The 13,297-nt window shown below is 50.1% G+C and overlaps 2 protein-coding genes across 3 annotated transcripts; both read left to right on the top strand.

Moving 5' to 3' along the window:
- Positions 1 to 23: 23 nt before the first annotated feature.
- On the top strand, positions 24 to 2,900 carry Tnfsf13 (TNF superfamily member 13). 2 transcript variants are annotated; one of them, XM_048365539.1, is made up of 6 exons: positions 24 to 1,311; positions 1,670 to 1,748; positions 1,865 to 1,912; positions 2,070 to 2,188; positions 2,392 to 2,530; positions 2,763 to 2,900. In XM_048365539.1, the coding sequence occupies exons 1-6, from the start codon at positions 1,075 to 1,077 to the stop codon at positions 2,870 to 2,872; spliced, it is 732 nt and encodes a 243-aa protein (XP_048221496.1). In that variant the 5' UTR covers positions 24 to 1,074; the 3' UTR covers positions 2,873 to 2,900. The 2 variants fall into 2 exon arrangements, with proteins under 2 accessions (XP_048221496.1, XP_048221495.1); XM_048365538.1 differs by having other exon boundaries at positions 1,667 to 1,748.
- Positions 2,901 to 3,836: 936 nt separating this feature from the next.
- Senp3 (SUMO specific peptidase 3) lies at positions 3,837 to 12,569 on the top strand. The gene is made up of 11 exons (XM_048365534.1): positions 3,837 to 4,161; positions 4,837 to 5,550; positions 6,276 to 6,515; positions 6,606 to 6,717; positions 7,199 to 7,346; positions 7,476 to 7,523; positions 8,267 to 8,344; positions 10,868 to 11,005; positions 11,163 to 11,246; positions 11,368 to 11,418; positions 12,038 to 12,569. The coding sequence occupies exons 2-11, from the start codon at positions 4,848 to 4,850 to the stop codon at positions 12,146 to 12,148; spliced, it is 1,713 nt and encodes a 570-aa protein (XP_048221491.1). The 5' UTR covers positions 3,837 to 4,161; positions 4,837 to 4,847; the 3' UTR covers positions 12,149 to 12,569.
- Positions 12,570 to 13,297: the final 728 nt, after the last annotated feature.

The raw sequence follows: 13,297 nt of genomic DNA, 5'->3' as shown, positions 1-13,297 counted from the left end.
TGTTTATTTGGGACCAGGGTAACAGAGGGTCACGGGAATGGGGTGTGGGCATTGGGAAACACAGAGCTGCATGCCTCTGGGATGCATGGGTGAACTGAGTGGAGAGGCATACTGCCCAGGGGCAAAGCTAGCTCAAGGCCCTGCAGCAGCCCTCATTTCCCTAGGAGGTGGACTTCCTCCTGCGGGGGAATCCCTAGCTGGGAGGAGCCACTGGCCCTTCCTCTTGACACCTGGACTTTCAGCAGGTGCTGGCTGTGAGACAGGGTGGGAGCCAGCCTGGAGGGGGGTTCAGAGTCAGTATATTGGATTTTGGAGCCTAGGAAGATGAGACCTTAGGGCCTGTGGGTCCTGGGGTGGCGTCCTGTAGTGGCTGGAGGAGCTTGGGGCTGCTTTTCTCTCTCTTTGGCCAAAGCCTTATGTAAGAGCTTTTCTTAAGAAACAGGAAGTCCTGCTTGCCAAGTTCAGCACAGGGAATAGTGAGGGCCTCATTCCAACACGCCCAGCCGGGCCTTCACCCCAGCGCCCTTCCAGCTTCTGGGCCCTGGCACTCCTCCTTAACCGACCCTATGCCCCTTTTCCCCCACATTCAAGTCACAATAAGAAAACTTCTTCAGCGTTCTCACCCATGTCCAAGCCCCAAGGTCTTCTACCTTCACACACACACACACACACCAACCCTCAACACTGCTCAGCTTTGCCTCCATCCCTGCTCCTGGCACCATGCCCCATAGCCAGCCAGCCAACCTTCCCTCCCTCAACTCTGGGGCCGCCCCTGGGTCCCTGAGCTCTGGCCGCTCTTCCTGGGTGTCAGTGGCTGCCCAGACCTTCTAAGAAAGAATGGCACCAAATTCTCCTGAGACTAAGGGCTCCCAATGACTAGTCTCACAGTGGAGTGCCAGGAGCACAGTCCTCCTAGCTTGCTTTTTTCTTCCATTTTTGTTTTCTCAGGTTTCTTTTTATTTCTCCCTTTCGTAATACCACCTTCCCTTCTGCACTCTTGCCTCCACCCCTGCTCCTATCACCTCCTTACCACCCCATTCCTGAGGCCACAGCTGTTGTCAGGATCTCTGGCTTATGATAGCTCCAAAAGTGCCCCCAGGCCACATGGGTGGTCCAGCCCGAGAGCCTGCACTCTCAGTTGCTCTCTGGTTGAGTTGGGGGGCAGCACTTGGGGCAGTGGCTTGTGCCATTGCTTTGCTGACCCAACAAACAGAGCTGCAAAACCTAAGGAGGGAGGTGAGCCGGCTACAGAGAAGCAGAGGGCCCTCCCAGAGGGGGGAAGAATATTTCCAGTATAGCCTTCGGGAACAGGTAAGTGAAGGGAGATAGGGATGGGGGTGGGAGAGGAGGAATGGTGTGTGTGGAGGGGGTAGGGGGTGTATCTGGCCTCTTCAGGTCTGACCTTCCAGTCTGCAAAATTTCAAGTCACGTACAAGCAGAGATCCGGGTTTGAAGTCAAGGGAGTGGCCGTTCCAGGAAGAGAAATTATTAAAGATGAATGCTTCTGGTACTTAACAGCCCCTGGAAGGCAGCCAGCATCCACATACAGGGGGCTGGGAAAAGCATCTAAGAGACCTGAAGTGTTGCTAGTGTTAGGGAGGCCTGGGAAATGAGGCTTTCTGGGACCCCTGCATCTTTAAGTTAACCATGACCCTCTTTATATAAGCAGAGCCCTGTTGCCCTGGAAGCCTGGGAGGATGGACGGAGATCTCGGAGAAGGAGAGCAGTATTCAGCCAAAACCGGAAAAGTGAGCCAGGGCGGTACAGTAGGGGGGCTACCTTGCGCCCTGCTGATGGTGGAGAGGGGACACCAGGGCACCTGGAGCAGGTGGACACTGCTGAGATTTCCTCCTTCTCTCCTCAGAGAAGCATTCAGTTCTGCACCTTGTTCCCATTAACATCACCTCCAAGGGTGAGCAATATTTTAAATAATGGCATTGGGGAGGGGCACAAACTAGGAACTTTGGGGCTGGCAGGTGGGGAGAATATCACAAGTGAAAGGGGGGGGGTTGTTGCTCAATATCTGAGAGTGCAAAGAAATCCTGACCAGCTGCACTCCTCCCCTCCAGAGGACTCTGATGTGACAGAGGTGATCTGGCAACCAGCTCTTTGGCGTGGGAGAGGCCTGGAAGCCCAAGGACATGTTGTCCGAGTTTGGGATGCTGGAATTTATCTGCTGTATAGCCAGGTAACCCCAGACATACCCTAGCCCTCACAATAGCAGCCTGTAGGCTGACTTTTTGTCCCATACTAAAGATTACCAATCTCTTTCATACAAAACTTAAAAGACCCTCCTTCAGTCCCTGGCACCTATGTCAGGGTTCCAAAGGCCTCCCAGAATTGAGCCATACCAACTTAGTTTGCTTCAATATCTCCTCCCTTTCTTGCCAGGTCCTGTTTCACGATGTGACCTTCACCATGGGTCAGGTCGTATCTCTGGAAGGCCACGGAAGGCAGGAGATTCTTTTTCGATGCATACACAGTATGCCCTCTGACCCTGACCGGGCCTATAATAGCTGCTACAGCTCTGGTGAGGGCTCTTTGGGCAGTGGAGCATGGATGTGAACAAAGGACATGGCTGACTTGGGATAGTGGCATGGGGACTTGTAGGGGGCTGGAGCCTGGTGTAGAGGCAGACCTGAGGAATGGACAAAATGCCTAGGTCTTTATGGGAAGGAGAAAAGGCTAAGCTCTAACAGGCAGGGGAAAGAAAAGAGTGTGCAGATAGCTGTGATTCATTTAACGCTCCTATTCTTTCTCAGGTGTCTTCCATTTACACCAAGGGGATATTGTCAATGTCAGAATTCCTCGGGCAAAGGCCAAACTTAGCCTCTCTCCACACGGAACCTTTCTAGGGTTTGTGAAACTGTGATTGTTAATAAACGTTGGTTCTGAATTGAGACCAGTGTGGGTACATATTTGTGGGTAGACACTGAGGGCAGCTGAGAGCTGGCTATACAAAGGACAAGGAATGAGTAGAAACAAAGCCTCCATTGAGGTTTGACTCCATCATTCTGTTCCCTTTTCCTTTCCCACTCCCACCGTTTACTTTTATTTGATGGGTGTTAAGGAGGTAGATCATATTTTTATTTCCCATGCAGCCCTGTGTTCTGTGTGCAGGGACTGGGCGGGGGGGGGGGGGGGGGGGGGCGGGGCCGCAGGCCGGGCCGGGCATTGTCCAGGAAGGGGCTGGGGGGCGGGGAGGCAGGCCGCGCATTGTTCCGGCCGGATGGGCCCACAGGGCTGCATCCCTAGCCGCACAGCCATCTAGCGGCGGAGGGCGGCCATGCTTCCACTCCGCACGAGTCCACGAAACCACACCTCTGCAAAAGTAGCTTCATCCTCACTTCTCTTCACCTATGGGGCTCCGGCTCCCGTCACTATCTCCAGAGACGTGTCTGTTAAGCATTCGTCGTTAAGAGCGTCCGACGAATCCGGAACTTTGGCAGCCACGTTCCCCTCTGCTTCAAGCCCCTCCAGGCTGAGACCGTGCCTGGCTCCTCGGAGAAATCCTACCAAGACTGACTGGAAGGGGCTTCCGCGTCCCCCCGCGCCCCGCCTCAGCGCTCTGCAGCGCCCCGCTAAACCAGGATACTGGGGGCTTCCAGCTCTGCCTCGCGGGCGCGGAAGACGACAGAGCTGCGGCCGCAGGGCGTGAGGCGGTGCCGCTGGGCATGAGGCGGGCCGGAACACGCAGGCGCAAAGAAGAGCGCGGTGGGGTCGCCGCGCACGGCTATATCGGCTGGTGTGCGCAGGCGCAGCTTGGAGGGGGAGGGGGGACGTTCCCTGCGGCTTCTACGTTGTCGGGTAGGCGGGACTAGGTGCGTGGTCGCCGCGCCGGCGCCGTTCGCCGGGTGTGACGTCTTAATCGTGCGCCCTCGCCGCCGGTGGGCCTGGGGCTCGCGGGAGGGGAAGGAGGAGGAGGGGGAGGTGGTGGTGGTAGTGGTGGCGGTGGAGGAGGAGGTGGCGGCTGAAGCCGAGCTAGAGGCGGCGGCTGGGTGGCGCGGCGCGCGGCCCAGAAGCGTTGGAATCCTGAATTGAGACGGCTCCGCTTGAAGACAGCAGGAGTGGCGGGGCCGCCGCCGTCTCCGGAGAGATGAGCCGGGAAGCCTGAGGCGGAGACGCCCGCCTTGGGCCCGCCGCCCGGCTTCCCCGCTCCCGGTGAGGACGCCCCCTCCCCTCCCCCAACCCTGCGTGGCCTTTTCCACTCCTAGGACTCGCTCCCATCCAACCCTGGGTAGGAGGCCCTCGGAGGGGCTTCTTAAGAGCTGTGTGCACCGCACCGACTCAGTTTGTACAACCATACCGGTGCTAGGACGCATTGAAGTCCCCGGGGATGGGCCAGGCTGGTGGGGGAGCTGGGTCCGCATGGCTTGGGCTACTCGGTTCTGGCCCAGCACTTTGATTCAGTGTCCTCCAAAACCTTTTCCCTTTCATCTCTTGTCTTCCTGAGCGTAGCCTTACATCCTATTCCCACCTCAGGTGACCTCAGCATGCCCACAGCCCCCTCCCCCTCATTTGTTCCCGTATGAGAGAACAGTCTTAACACTCTGAAACAGTTTCCTTTTGAAAGTTGTGTCTTCTCTTTTTGGCATTCCTGTGCCAGGCCATCTCTGAACAAAACTGCCCTTCTTAGGCTCTCAAAAGGAAGATACCCTTGGTGGTATTAAAATAGAGAGGCAGAACGCGAAGACACGTGATTTCACCCTGGGAGCTGATAAGTTCCCATTTAACCATTTTCCCTTGCTTCTACCTGGACCAGGGATAGATTATGGTTAGACCTGGGGGGCAGGGGAGAGATGATTGGATTCTGATATTCTGATCTTTGTTTTGCAGGGTGCTGGAAGATGAAAGAGACTATACAAGGCACCGGGTCTTGGGGGCTTGAGCCTCCTGGACCTGGTACAGCTTACTCAAGCCCCAGGCGGGAGCGTCTTCGTTGGCCTCTACCCCCTAAACCCCGGCTCAAGTCAGGTGGAGGGTTTGGGCCTGATCCTGGGTCAGGGACCACAGTGCCAGCCAGGCGCCTCCCTGTCCCTCGGCCCTCTTTTGATGCGTCAGTCAGTGAAGAGGAGGAAGAGGAGGAGGAGGAAGAAGATGAAGATGAGGAAGTGGCAGCTTGGAGGCTCCCCCCTAGATGGCATCAGCTGGGAGCCTCTCAGAGGCCTCGCCCCGCCCGTCCTACTCATCGGAAAACCTGCTCACAGCGCCGTCGTAGAGCCCTGAGAGCTTTCCAGATGCTGCTCTACTCAAAAAGCACCTCGCTGACATTCCACTGGAAGCTTTGGGGGCGCCATCGGGGCCGGCGGCGAAGTTTCGCACACCCCAAGAACCATCTCTCACCCCAGGAAGGGGGTGCAACGCCACAGGTGCCATCCCCCTGCTGTCGTTTTGACTCCCCCCGGGGACCACCCCCACCCCGGCTGGGTCTGCTAGGTGCTCTCATGGCTGAGGATGGGATGAGAGGGTCTCTACCAATGCCCTCTGGGCCCCCCATGGAGGAAGATGGACTAAGGTGGACTCCAAAGTCTTCTCTGGACCCGGACTCCGGTAAGATGGGAAAGGGGTGGAGTTAGGGGCCGGGGAGGACTAAAAGCCTGGAGCAGCAGTAATGTGCTGTAGTGAAAAGTGAGTCCAGTGAAAGCACAAGGGTGTCTAGACTAGCTATCTTTATTAAGCCTCATTATTAGTAGGAAATATGCCTATGCCTGGGAGACAGACTGGACTGGGAAACATCCTTCCTCTAAGTAAGAAAAGGAGCTGTGGTTTAAAAAAGTCAGTCTTGTATGTTCCAAATCCTTTCTCCTCTCAGTATGAGTCCCCACATGTACATCTCCCAGGACACCATTCTTACTGTGGTTTCATGGGACCTCTCCCAGGAATGGAGTACATTACTGGTATATTTATCTGTGAAATATTTTCCTTTTAGCAATACCCAACCATTTTAACATCCTTCATAAAATGACCAAGGGTTTATTGAGCCTTTTATTATATATTCTGTATATTGTGTTAAGCATGTGTTAGTGACAAATATTCCTAAGACTTGCATCTATATAAACTCTAGTCTTTTTCTTGCTCTCCTATGAATTGGAATTCCCACTCTCTTTTAGAACCTCATAGAATTATCTTGTAGGATCTCCATGCTGTGCAGATTTATATTGGTAGATCTGCTTCAATCAGTCTTTCCTGTGGTCTTACTGTTCGTATGCAACAGTTAATTTTGTTCTTGTTCTTTTACGTGGCCCATTTCTCATCCTATTTCCCTTGCTTTACAGGCCTCCTCTCATGTACTCTGCCCAATGGCTTTGGGGGACCACCAGGGCCAGAAGGAGAGCGCAGCCTGGCACCCCCTGATCCCAGCATACTCATCAGCAATGTGTGCAGCATTGGGGACCATGGGGCTCAGGAGGTTTTTCAGAGCTCTGATTTGGGCACTGTGGAAGAGACAGAGCGACCTGGGGAGAAAGCTGGCCAGCACAGCCCCTTGCGGGAGGAACATGTGACCTGTGTGCAGAGTAAGCGGTAGAGGACCTAGGCTGCTTCCCTCAGCCAGCTCCTAGGTCAGAGTCTGGAGGCCTCAGCTTTTCCTTCTCTTCTTCACTTAGGCATCTTGGATGAATTCCTTCAAACTTATGGTAGCCTCATCCCCCTCAGCACTGACGAGGTAGTAGAGAAGTTGGAGGACATTTTCCAGCAGGAGTTTTCTTCACCTTCCAGGTGAGGCTTGAAAGACATGTCCCTCAAAAGAGGGTTGGGACCAAAGGGATGGAAAGAGAATGCCATTGTGTTTTCTCACACAGGGATATACTTGAGAATTGATAGATAGAGTTGAAGGAGAGGAAGCTGCAGGCAAAGTGCCAAATTCCTAAAAACCCTGAAATACATATACCTGAGTGTTCCTGTACCACTTTGTGTGAGCTTCTTAGCAGATCCTCAAAAGGACTTTTATAATGAAGGAAAATTCACTTTAGATTACTAGAGAGTTAGTGGACATTTCTGGTTTGTGGTTTTGCTTTTTGAGACGGTCTTAGTTACGTAGCTAAAGCTGGTCTGGAGCTTGCTATGTAACTCAAGCTGGCCTTGGACTGGAGATTCTCCTGCCTCACTGAGCCTTCTGAGTGGTGGGATTAAGTAAGGGTTATTTCTGTATGTGCCAACTCTGTCATCTCTTGTGTGGTTCCACTTTTGGCCTATTTAGGAAAGGCCTGGTACTGCAGCTGATCCAGTCATACCAGCGGATGCCGGGCAATGCCATGGTGAGGGGCTTTCGAGTGTCCTATAAGCGGCATGTGCTGACTATGGATGACTTGGGGACCTTGTATGGACAGAACTGGCTCAATGACCAGGTGAGAGGAAGCAGACAAATAGACCTAAGAGGGGATTCAGGGAGCAGGGCTTCTGGGGTCCTCTGCATGGGGGAGCCCTATTCTTGTGCCACACCCTCCATGGCAAGTTGCCTCCCATCTTCACCCCAGGTGATGAACATGTATGGAGACCTGGTCATGGATACAGTCCCTGAAAAGGTACGTTCAACCAGATTCCTTTTCTTTGGTGGTACTGGGACTTGAACTCAGAAGAACTTCATGCTTGTTAGCTGAGGACATTATTGTTTGAGCCATGTTTCTAGCCCTGGTTATTTTTTTGTTTTTTCAGAGCTTGCTGTTTTTTGGTATGGGCTGGCCTGAACCACCATCCTATTTATTTATGCTTCCTGCCACATCTCAGATGATAGGCTTTTCTGTTGAGATGGGGTCTCAAGAACTGTTCCTTGCTATCCCTGTACCCCACCTCAGTTATTCAAACTCTACCTCCCAGTTAGTTAGGTTTATAGGGATGAACCACTGGTGGCCAGCCTCAACCAGATTCTTCAGTTCTTAAAATATTTCTGCAGTTAATTCTGAGCAATTCTTTTGGTCTTTTTCATCTCATATATAATAAGTAGCATCTCTGGGGAGGTAGTAAGTAGTAATTTATTAATTTCAAATCTGTAAACTTGGCTCTGAGCTTACTATTTTCCTTCCAGAGTTTTTTTGTAATTTTCCCTATAGTTAGCCCCAAGAATGGGGATAGGACCTTACCTATAAGATGTTAAAAACAATTTTTTTTTTTGTCAGTCCTGGAGCTTGCACTCAGGGCCTGGACACTGTCCTTGAGTTTCATTTGTTCAAGGCTAGCATTTCACCACTTGAGTCACAGCTCCACAGGGAACAGTGGGAAGCTTCAAGATGTCTTAATTCTATCCAGCTACTTTGTGTTATTGGCACAGGTACATTTCTTCAACAGTTTCTTCTATGATAAACTGCGCACCAAGGGTTATGATGGGGTGAAGAGGTGGACCAAAAATGTGAGTTATGAATTTGCTTGTGTAATATTTACCTCTTAAAAATAGGTTTTGCTTCCCCCCCCCCCTCAGTTGTAGAGCTTTGAACTCAGGGCCTGGGTGCTGTCCCTGAGCTCTTGCTCAAGGTTAACACTCTACCACTTCGAGCCATAGCATCACTCTGGTTTTCTGATAGATAAATGTGTCATGGACTTACTTGCCTGCCTGCCTGGGCTGGCCTTGAACCGGACTGGCCTTGAGATGGGATCCTCACTCAGATCTCAGCCTCCTGAGTAGCTAGGATTACAGGTGTGAACCATCAGTGCCTGCTTAAGAGTTTTGCTTTCTATAAACTCTTTCCTCAACCCTATGCAGTCCTCTACTAAATATAATGTTTATACCAGGCACTGTAAGCAAAACTTCTTGCCTTTGTGGAACATAAATTAGTGTTAAGTCCTGTGAATAAATTAAAACAGTAATGTGATAGATAGAGGTGTATACTTTTATTTTTTATTTGTTGTCTGTCCTGGGGCTTGAACTCTAGGCTTGAACCCTGAGCTTCTTTGGCTAGTGGTTGCGGGGTGCCCATGGCTCATGCCTGTAATCTAGCTACTCAGGAGGCTGAGATCTGAGGATCGCAGTTCAAAGCCAGCCTGGGCAGGAAAGTCCGTGAGACTCTTTATCTCCAATTAATCACCAGAAAACCGGAAGTGGTGGGTAGCTCAAAGTGATAGAGCCTTGAGCTGAAGAGCTCAGGGACAGTGCCCAGGCCCAGAGTTCAAGCCCCATGACCATCCCCCCCCCCCAAAAAAAAAAAGGCTAGCACTCTACCACTTGAGCCACAGTGCTACCTCTGGCTTTTTCTGAGTAGTTTATTGGAGATAAAAGCCTCATCAACTTCCCTACCTGGGCTAGTTTCAAATCACAGTCCTCAGATCTCAGCCTCCTGAGTAGGTAAAATCAAGGTGGGAACCACTAGCACCTGGCTGAGGTGTGTATTTTAGATTGAGTGGTGTAGGTAAGTAAGCCTCCTATAGCTGAGACTTGAACCACCAGCCATGTGCAGATCTGAGGGAAGAGTGCTCTGGGAGACAGCAAGTACATGAGGGACAAATAGAAAAGGAACATGATTGAAGAATCAAAGCCCAGGTGACAGATGACATTGGAGAAAAATAGTGTCTGAAGAGAGGCATTATATGTACTGAGAAGCCATTGAAGTCCTAAGCAGGCTGGAGAGGATAATAGTGGAGGCTGGTATACCAACTAGGAGAAAAGCATAGTGGTCTGGATTATTAGGTAGCTGGACTGGAGTGCTAACCGAGGGCAGAGACCAAGATTAGGGGTAAGTTTCACATGTAGAACCAATGAGCCCTTCTGATAGGCTGATGTGGAAAATAAAAGAGATGGGAATGGAGGATAACAACTAGGGATTTGGCAAAGTAACTACAGAAATTGAGGAAAGGAATAGGAAAAATCAAGAGTTCTTTTCATTACAGGTGTCTACCCTGTTACTGAAAGGCCAATATGTATAATGCTGTAGAAAAATCTGTTCTGGCATCTGCTTTCTTTTTCCTTCCCACCCCTACTCAACCTCCCATACCCCCAGTGGGCTGAACTCCTGGGATCAAGTAGACTGGGATTATAGCATGTACCACTTTACCACTGAACCCACACCCCTAGCCCTAGCATTAATTCTTGTCCAGTTTACTCAAGGACATGTTCCAGTAGAGATAGCGGTGACATAATGGAAAAAAAAAAGCAGTCTTTTGAGTTAAAATTTTTCCTTTGCTATTTTTTTTGTGACTTTAAATTGTTTTATTTCTCCATGTTACAGTTTCCTCATCTGTTAAGTTGAACATGAGAACTTGTGGTAGAATTGTTGTGAAGATTAACTGAAAATATACTTCATGCTATGCATTAAGTATTGTATGAATATTAACTAATCCTCGTAACAAATGGGTGAAAGCAGGGTACTTCTGTTTTCTCCTTCTTACAGATAAGAACACTGGTAACAATAAGTAGTTTGGTTATGATCATGGGCCATTAAGTGGGGGAGTTGATTTTCAACCCTAGTAATCTGGCTCCAGAATCCTACATGCAGTTCTTTTTTGTTTGCTTGTTTTGTTTTTGTTGCCAGTCCTGGGGCGTGGACTCAAGCAAGGCCTGAGCACTGTCCCTGGCTTCTTTTTGCTCAAGGCTAGCACTCTACCACTTGAGCCACAGCACTACTTCTGGCTTTTATCTATATATGTGGTGCTGAGGAATCAAACCCAGAGCTTCATGTATTTGAGGCGAGCACTTACTACCACTAGGTCATATTCCCAGCCCCCTACAAGCAGTTCACAGGCACCTTGCATTTGTATGTTCTGATACTGTCTCTTTATGCCTGCATGCCTTCTTCCCTTACTATCAAGAATCTAGCCCAGATGCAGGACCTATATTCTTCCACTGGGTTCTCTTGCCTGTTTCTTATTTTCTCTTTAGAACTTTCAGGATCATTGTCAGGATCTTTGTATTGTACTTGACCTCTAGCACTTTATTTTCAAGGTGGACATCTTCAATAAGGAGCTACTGTTAATCCCTATCCACCTAGAGGTGCATTGGTCCCTTATCTCTGTTGATGTGAGGCAACGCACCATCACCTATTTTGACTCACAGCGCACCCTAAATCGCCGCTGCCCTAAGGTCTGAGGGGATTAAGGGAAGAATGTGGGGAGATACAGTGGCAAGACATTTCATGAAAAATGGTTTTCAGTATTAGAAGTGACTTGAATGTTTGTCATTATCATACCCTGGATTCGAGAAAGGAAACACATCACTTTGTCTTTCCCTGTCTAAATAGCATATTGCCAAGTATCTGCAGGCAGAGGCAGTGAAGAAAGACCGACTGGATTTCCACCAGGGCTGGAAAGGTTACTTCAAAATGGTGAGTAACCAGGAGGAATAGTATGCGGTGATGGCAGAGGGTAGTGGGTAAAGGGCAGATACTAAAGGTATATCTTTGGGAGGCAGGCTACAGGTGAGTGGGTTTACTTTTTATTTTTTAGAATGTGGCCAGGCAGAATAATGACAGCGACTGTGGTGCCTTTGTGTTGCAGGTAAGTACATGGGGTTCCTGAGCTTTAAGGAACTGGTTACTGAGTTAAAGGGTGGTTTCAAGCTGTTGAGTCATTTAGCCCAGGATCAGCTGTGGAGGGAGTAGCCATATGGATTTCATTGGTCCTCGACTCTGGGTCTCTGTCTTTGGCTCTGGTTTTGACACAGGTGCCTAAATCTGACTCACTATTATTTTCCCTCATTTTAATACTGAGGTATATTATGTACTAAGAAAAGCTTTAGAAGAACCAAGCTTATTTCAAAGAAGTCTGGCTATTGGATATTGGTGCTCTCTGTATAAAATGAGATTGCTGGGCTGGGAATATGGCCTAGTGGTAGTGTTCACCTCGTATGTATGAAGCCCTGGGTTTGACTCCTCAGCACCACATATATAGAAAAAGCCGAAAGTGGTGCTGTGACTCAAGTGGTAGAGTGCTAGCCTTGAGCAAAAAGAGCCCTGAGCTCAAGCCCCAGCCCGGACTGGCAAAATACAAAACAAAAAGATAAAATGAGATTGTTCTCTGAAAGGTTAAAACCTCAAAGATATAGCCATAGGTCTTCACTTTAGAGGGATGGGATATCCAGTAACTTATTCTCATGGCCTGTTTTGTTAACACCTAGTACTGCAAGCACCTGGCCCTGTCTCAGCCATTCAGCTTCACCCAGCAGGACATGCCCAAACTTCGTCGGCAGATCTACAAGGAGCTGTGTCACTGCAAACTCACTGTGTGAGCATCGTACCCCATGCCCTGCGCCCACTAATGGGCCGGGGGACATGGGAGATCCCTCCCAAGAAACTCCACTTCCAATCCAGTTCTCTTTGGTTTCGTTTTGTTTTTCATATTTAAATGTTTAAATTGACTTCTGTATTTTTTTTTTCCTTTTTGAGAGAATACTGATTTCTGATGAGCAGGGCGTGGCCACGGAAAAGCCCTTTTCTCACCTTTCTATAAGGGGAACTTTGCCTTGTGGCCTGTGTGGAGCAGTCATTGCCCCCTTCCCTTCCATGTTCAGGGGACAGGAAGAAAGTGTGGGGGTGGTGGGCAAGCAAAGGGATTATTGCCTGCCAGATCTTCAAACCTTTTTTTTATATAAATATATATATATAAATGCCATGGTCCTGCTCTGGTCAATAAAGGATCCTTTGGAGATACATAGTGGTGGTCTTCCTTAAGAGGGTTCAGACTTGTGGATGTGCTCTCTCAGGTCTTCCAGCTACTGCTGACTACCCGTTTGGGGCTCTTTAAGACCCTAGAAGATAGTTTTCCATACCTGGCTCAGGTAGTGCCAACACCACTGTCCTCATTGACCAAACAACTTCCTCAGCCAGGGATGAAGAGAGTAAGGGAAAAAATAAGGGAGCTTAAACTCAGGGACCGCGCTCAGCCCTGAGTTCAAGCCCCACTACCCACAAAAAAATAAGGGAGCCTAAGAGGAAACCTGGGGAACAAGACAGGCTTGAAAGGACCAGGGAGAGAGGGGATGGCCAAGCTGAATGACAGCTGCTCCACATGGCCTTAAGCCAAAAGTGCCCGCCAGCCAGAGGAACTCTCCCAGCCCTTGGTGTAGTGTTCCTGCTTACACCATCCCCGCTACACTTACAACAAGCCTGGGCTGTGTCAGGTCTGTGTGCTGCCAGGGAGAACAAAACTTTGGAAACCTGCCGCTGAGGGAAAGGGAAGTGACATTCCCAGGAGCGCGGAAGTCCCTGGAGGCTTGAGACCTCGCCCCCTTTGCGCGATAGGGCCTCCGGAGCCACATGACTAGGGCACGATCGCCTCCGCACGTGTAAGGGTGCAGGGCCCCAAGATGGCTGCCAGGCCTCGAGGCCAGACTTCTGTATGTCACTTCCGTGCCGGCGAGAGAGGCGTGCCCGCTAGC

Source organism: Perognathus longimembris, chromosome 17 (assembly GCF_023159225.1).
Source record: "Perognathus longimembris pacificus isolate PPM17 chromosome 17, ASM2315922v1, whole genome shotgun sequence".
NCBI lineage: Eukaryota > Metazoa > Chordata > Mammalia > Rodentia > Heteromyidae > Perognathus > Perognathus longimembris.
This window is presented reverse-complemented; position numbering and strand designations above follow the sequence as displayed.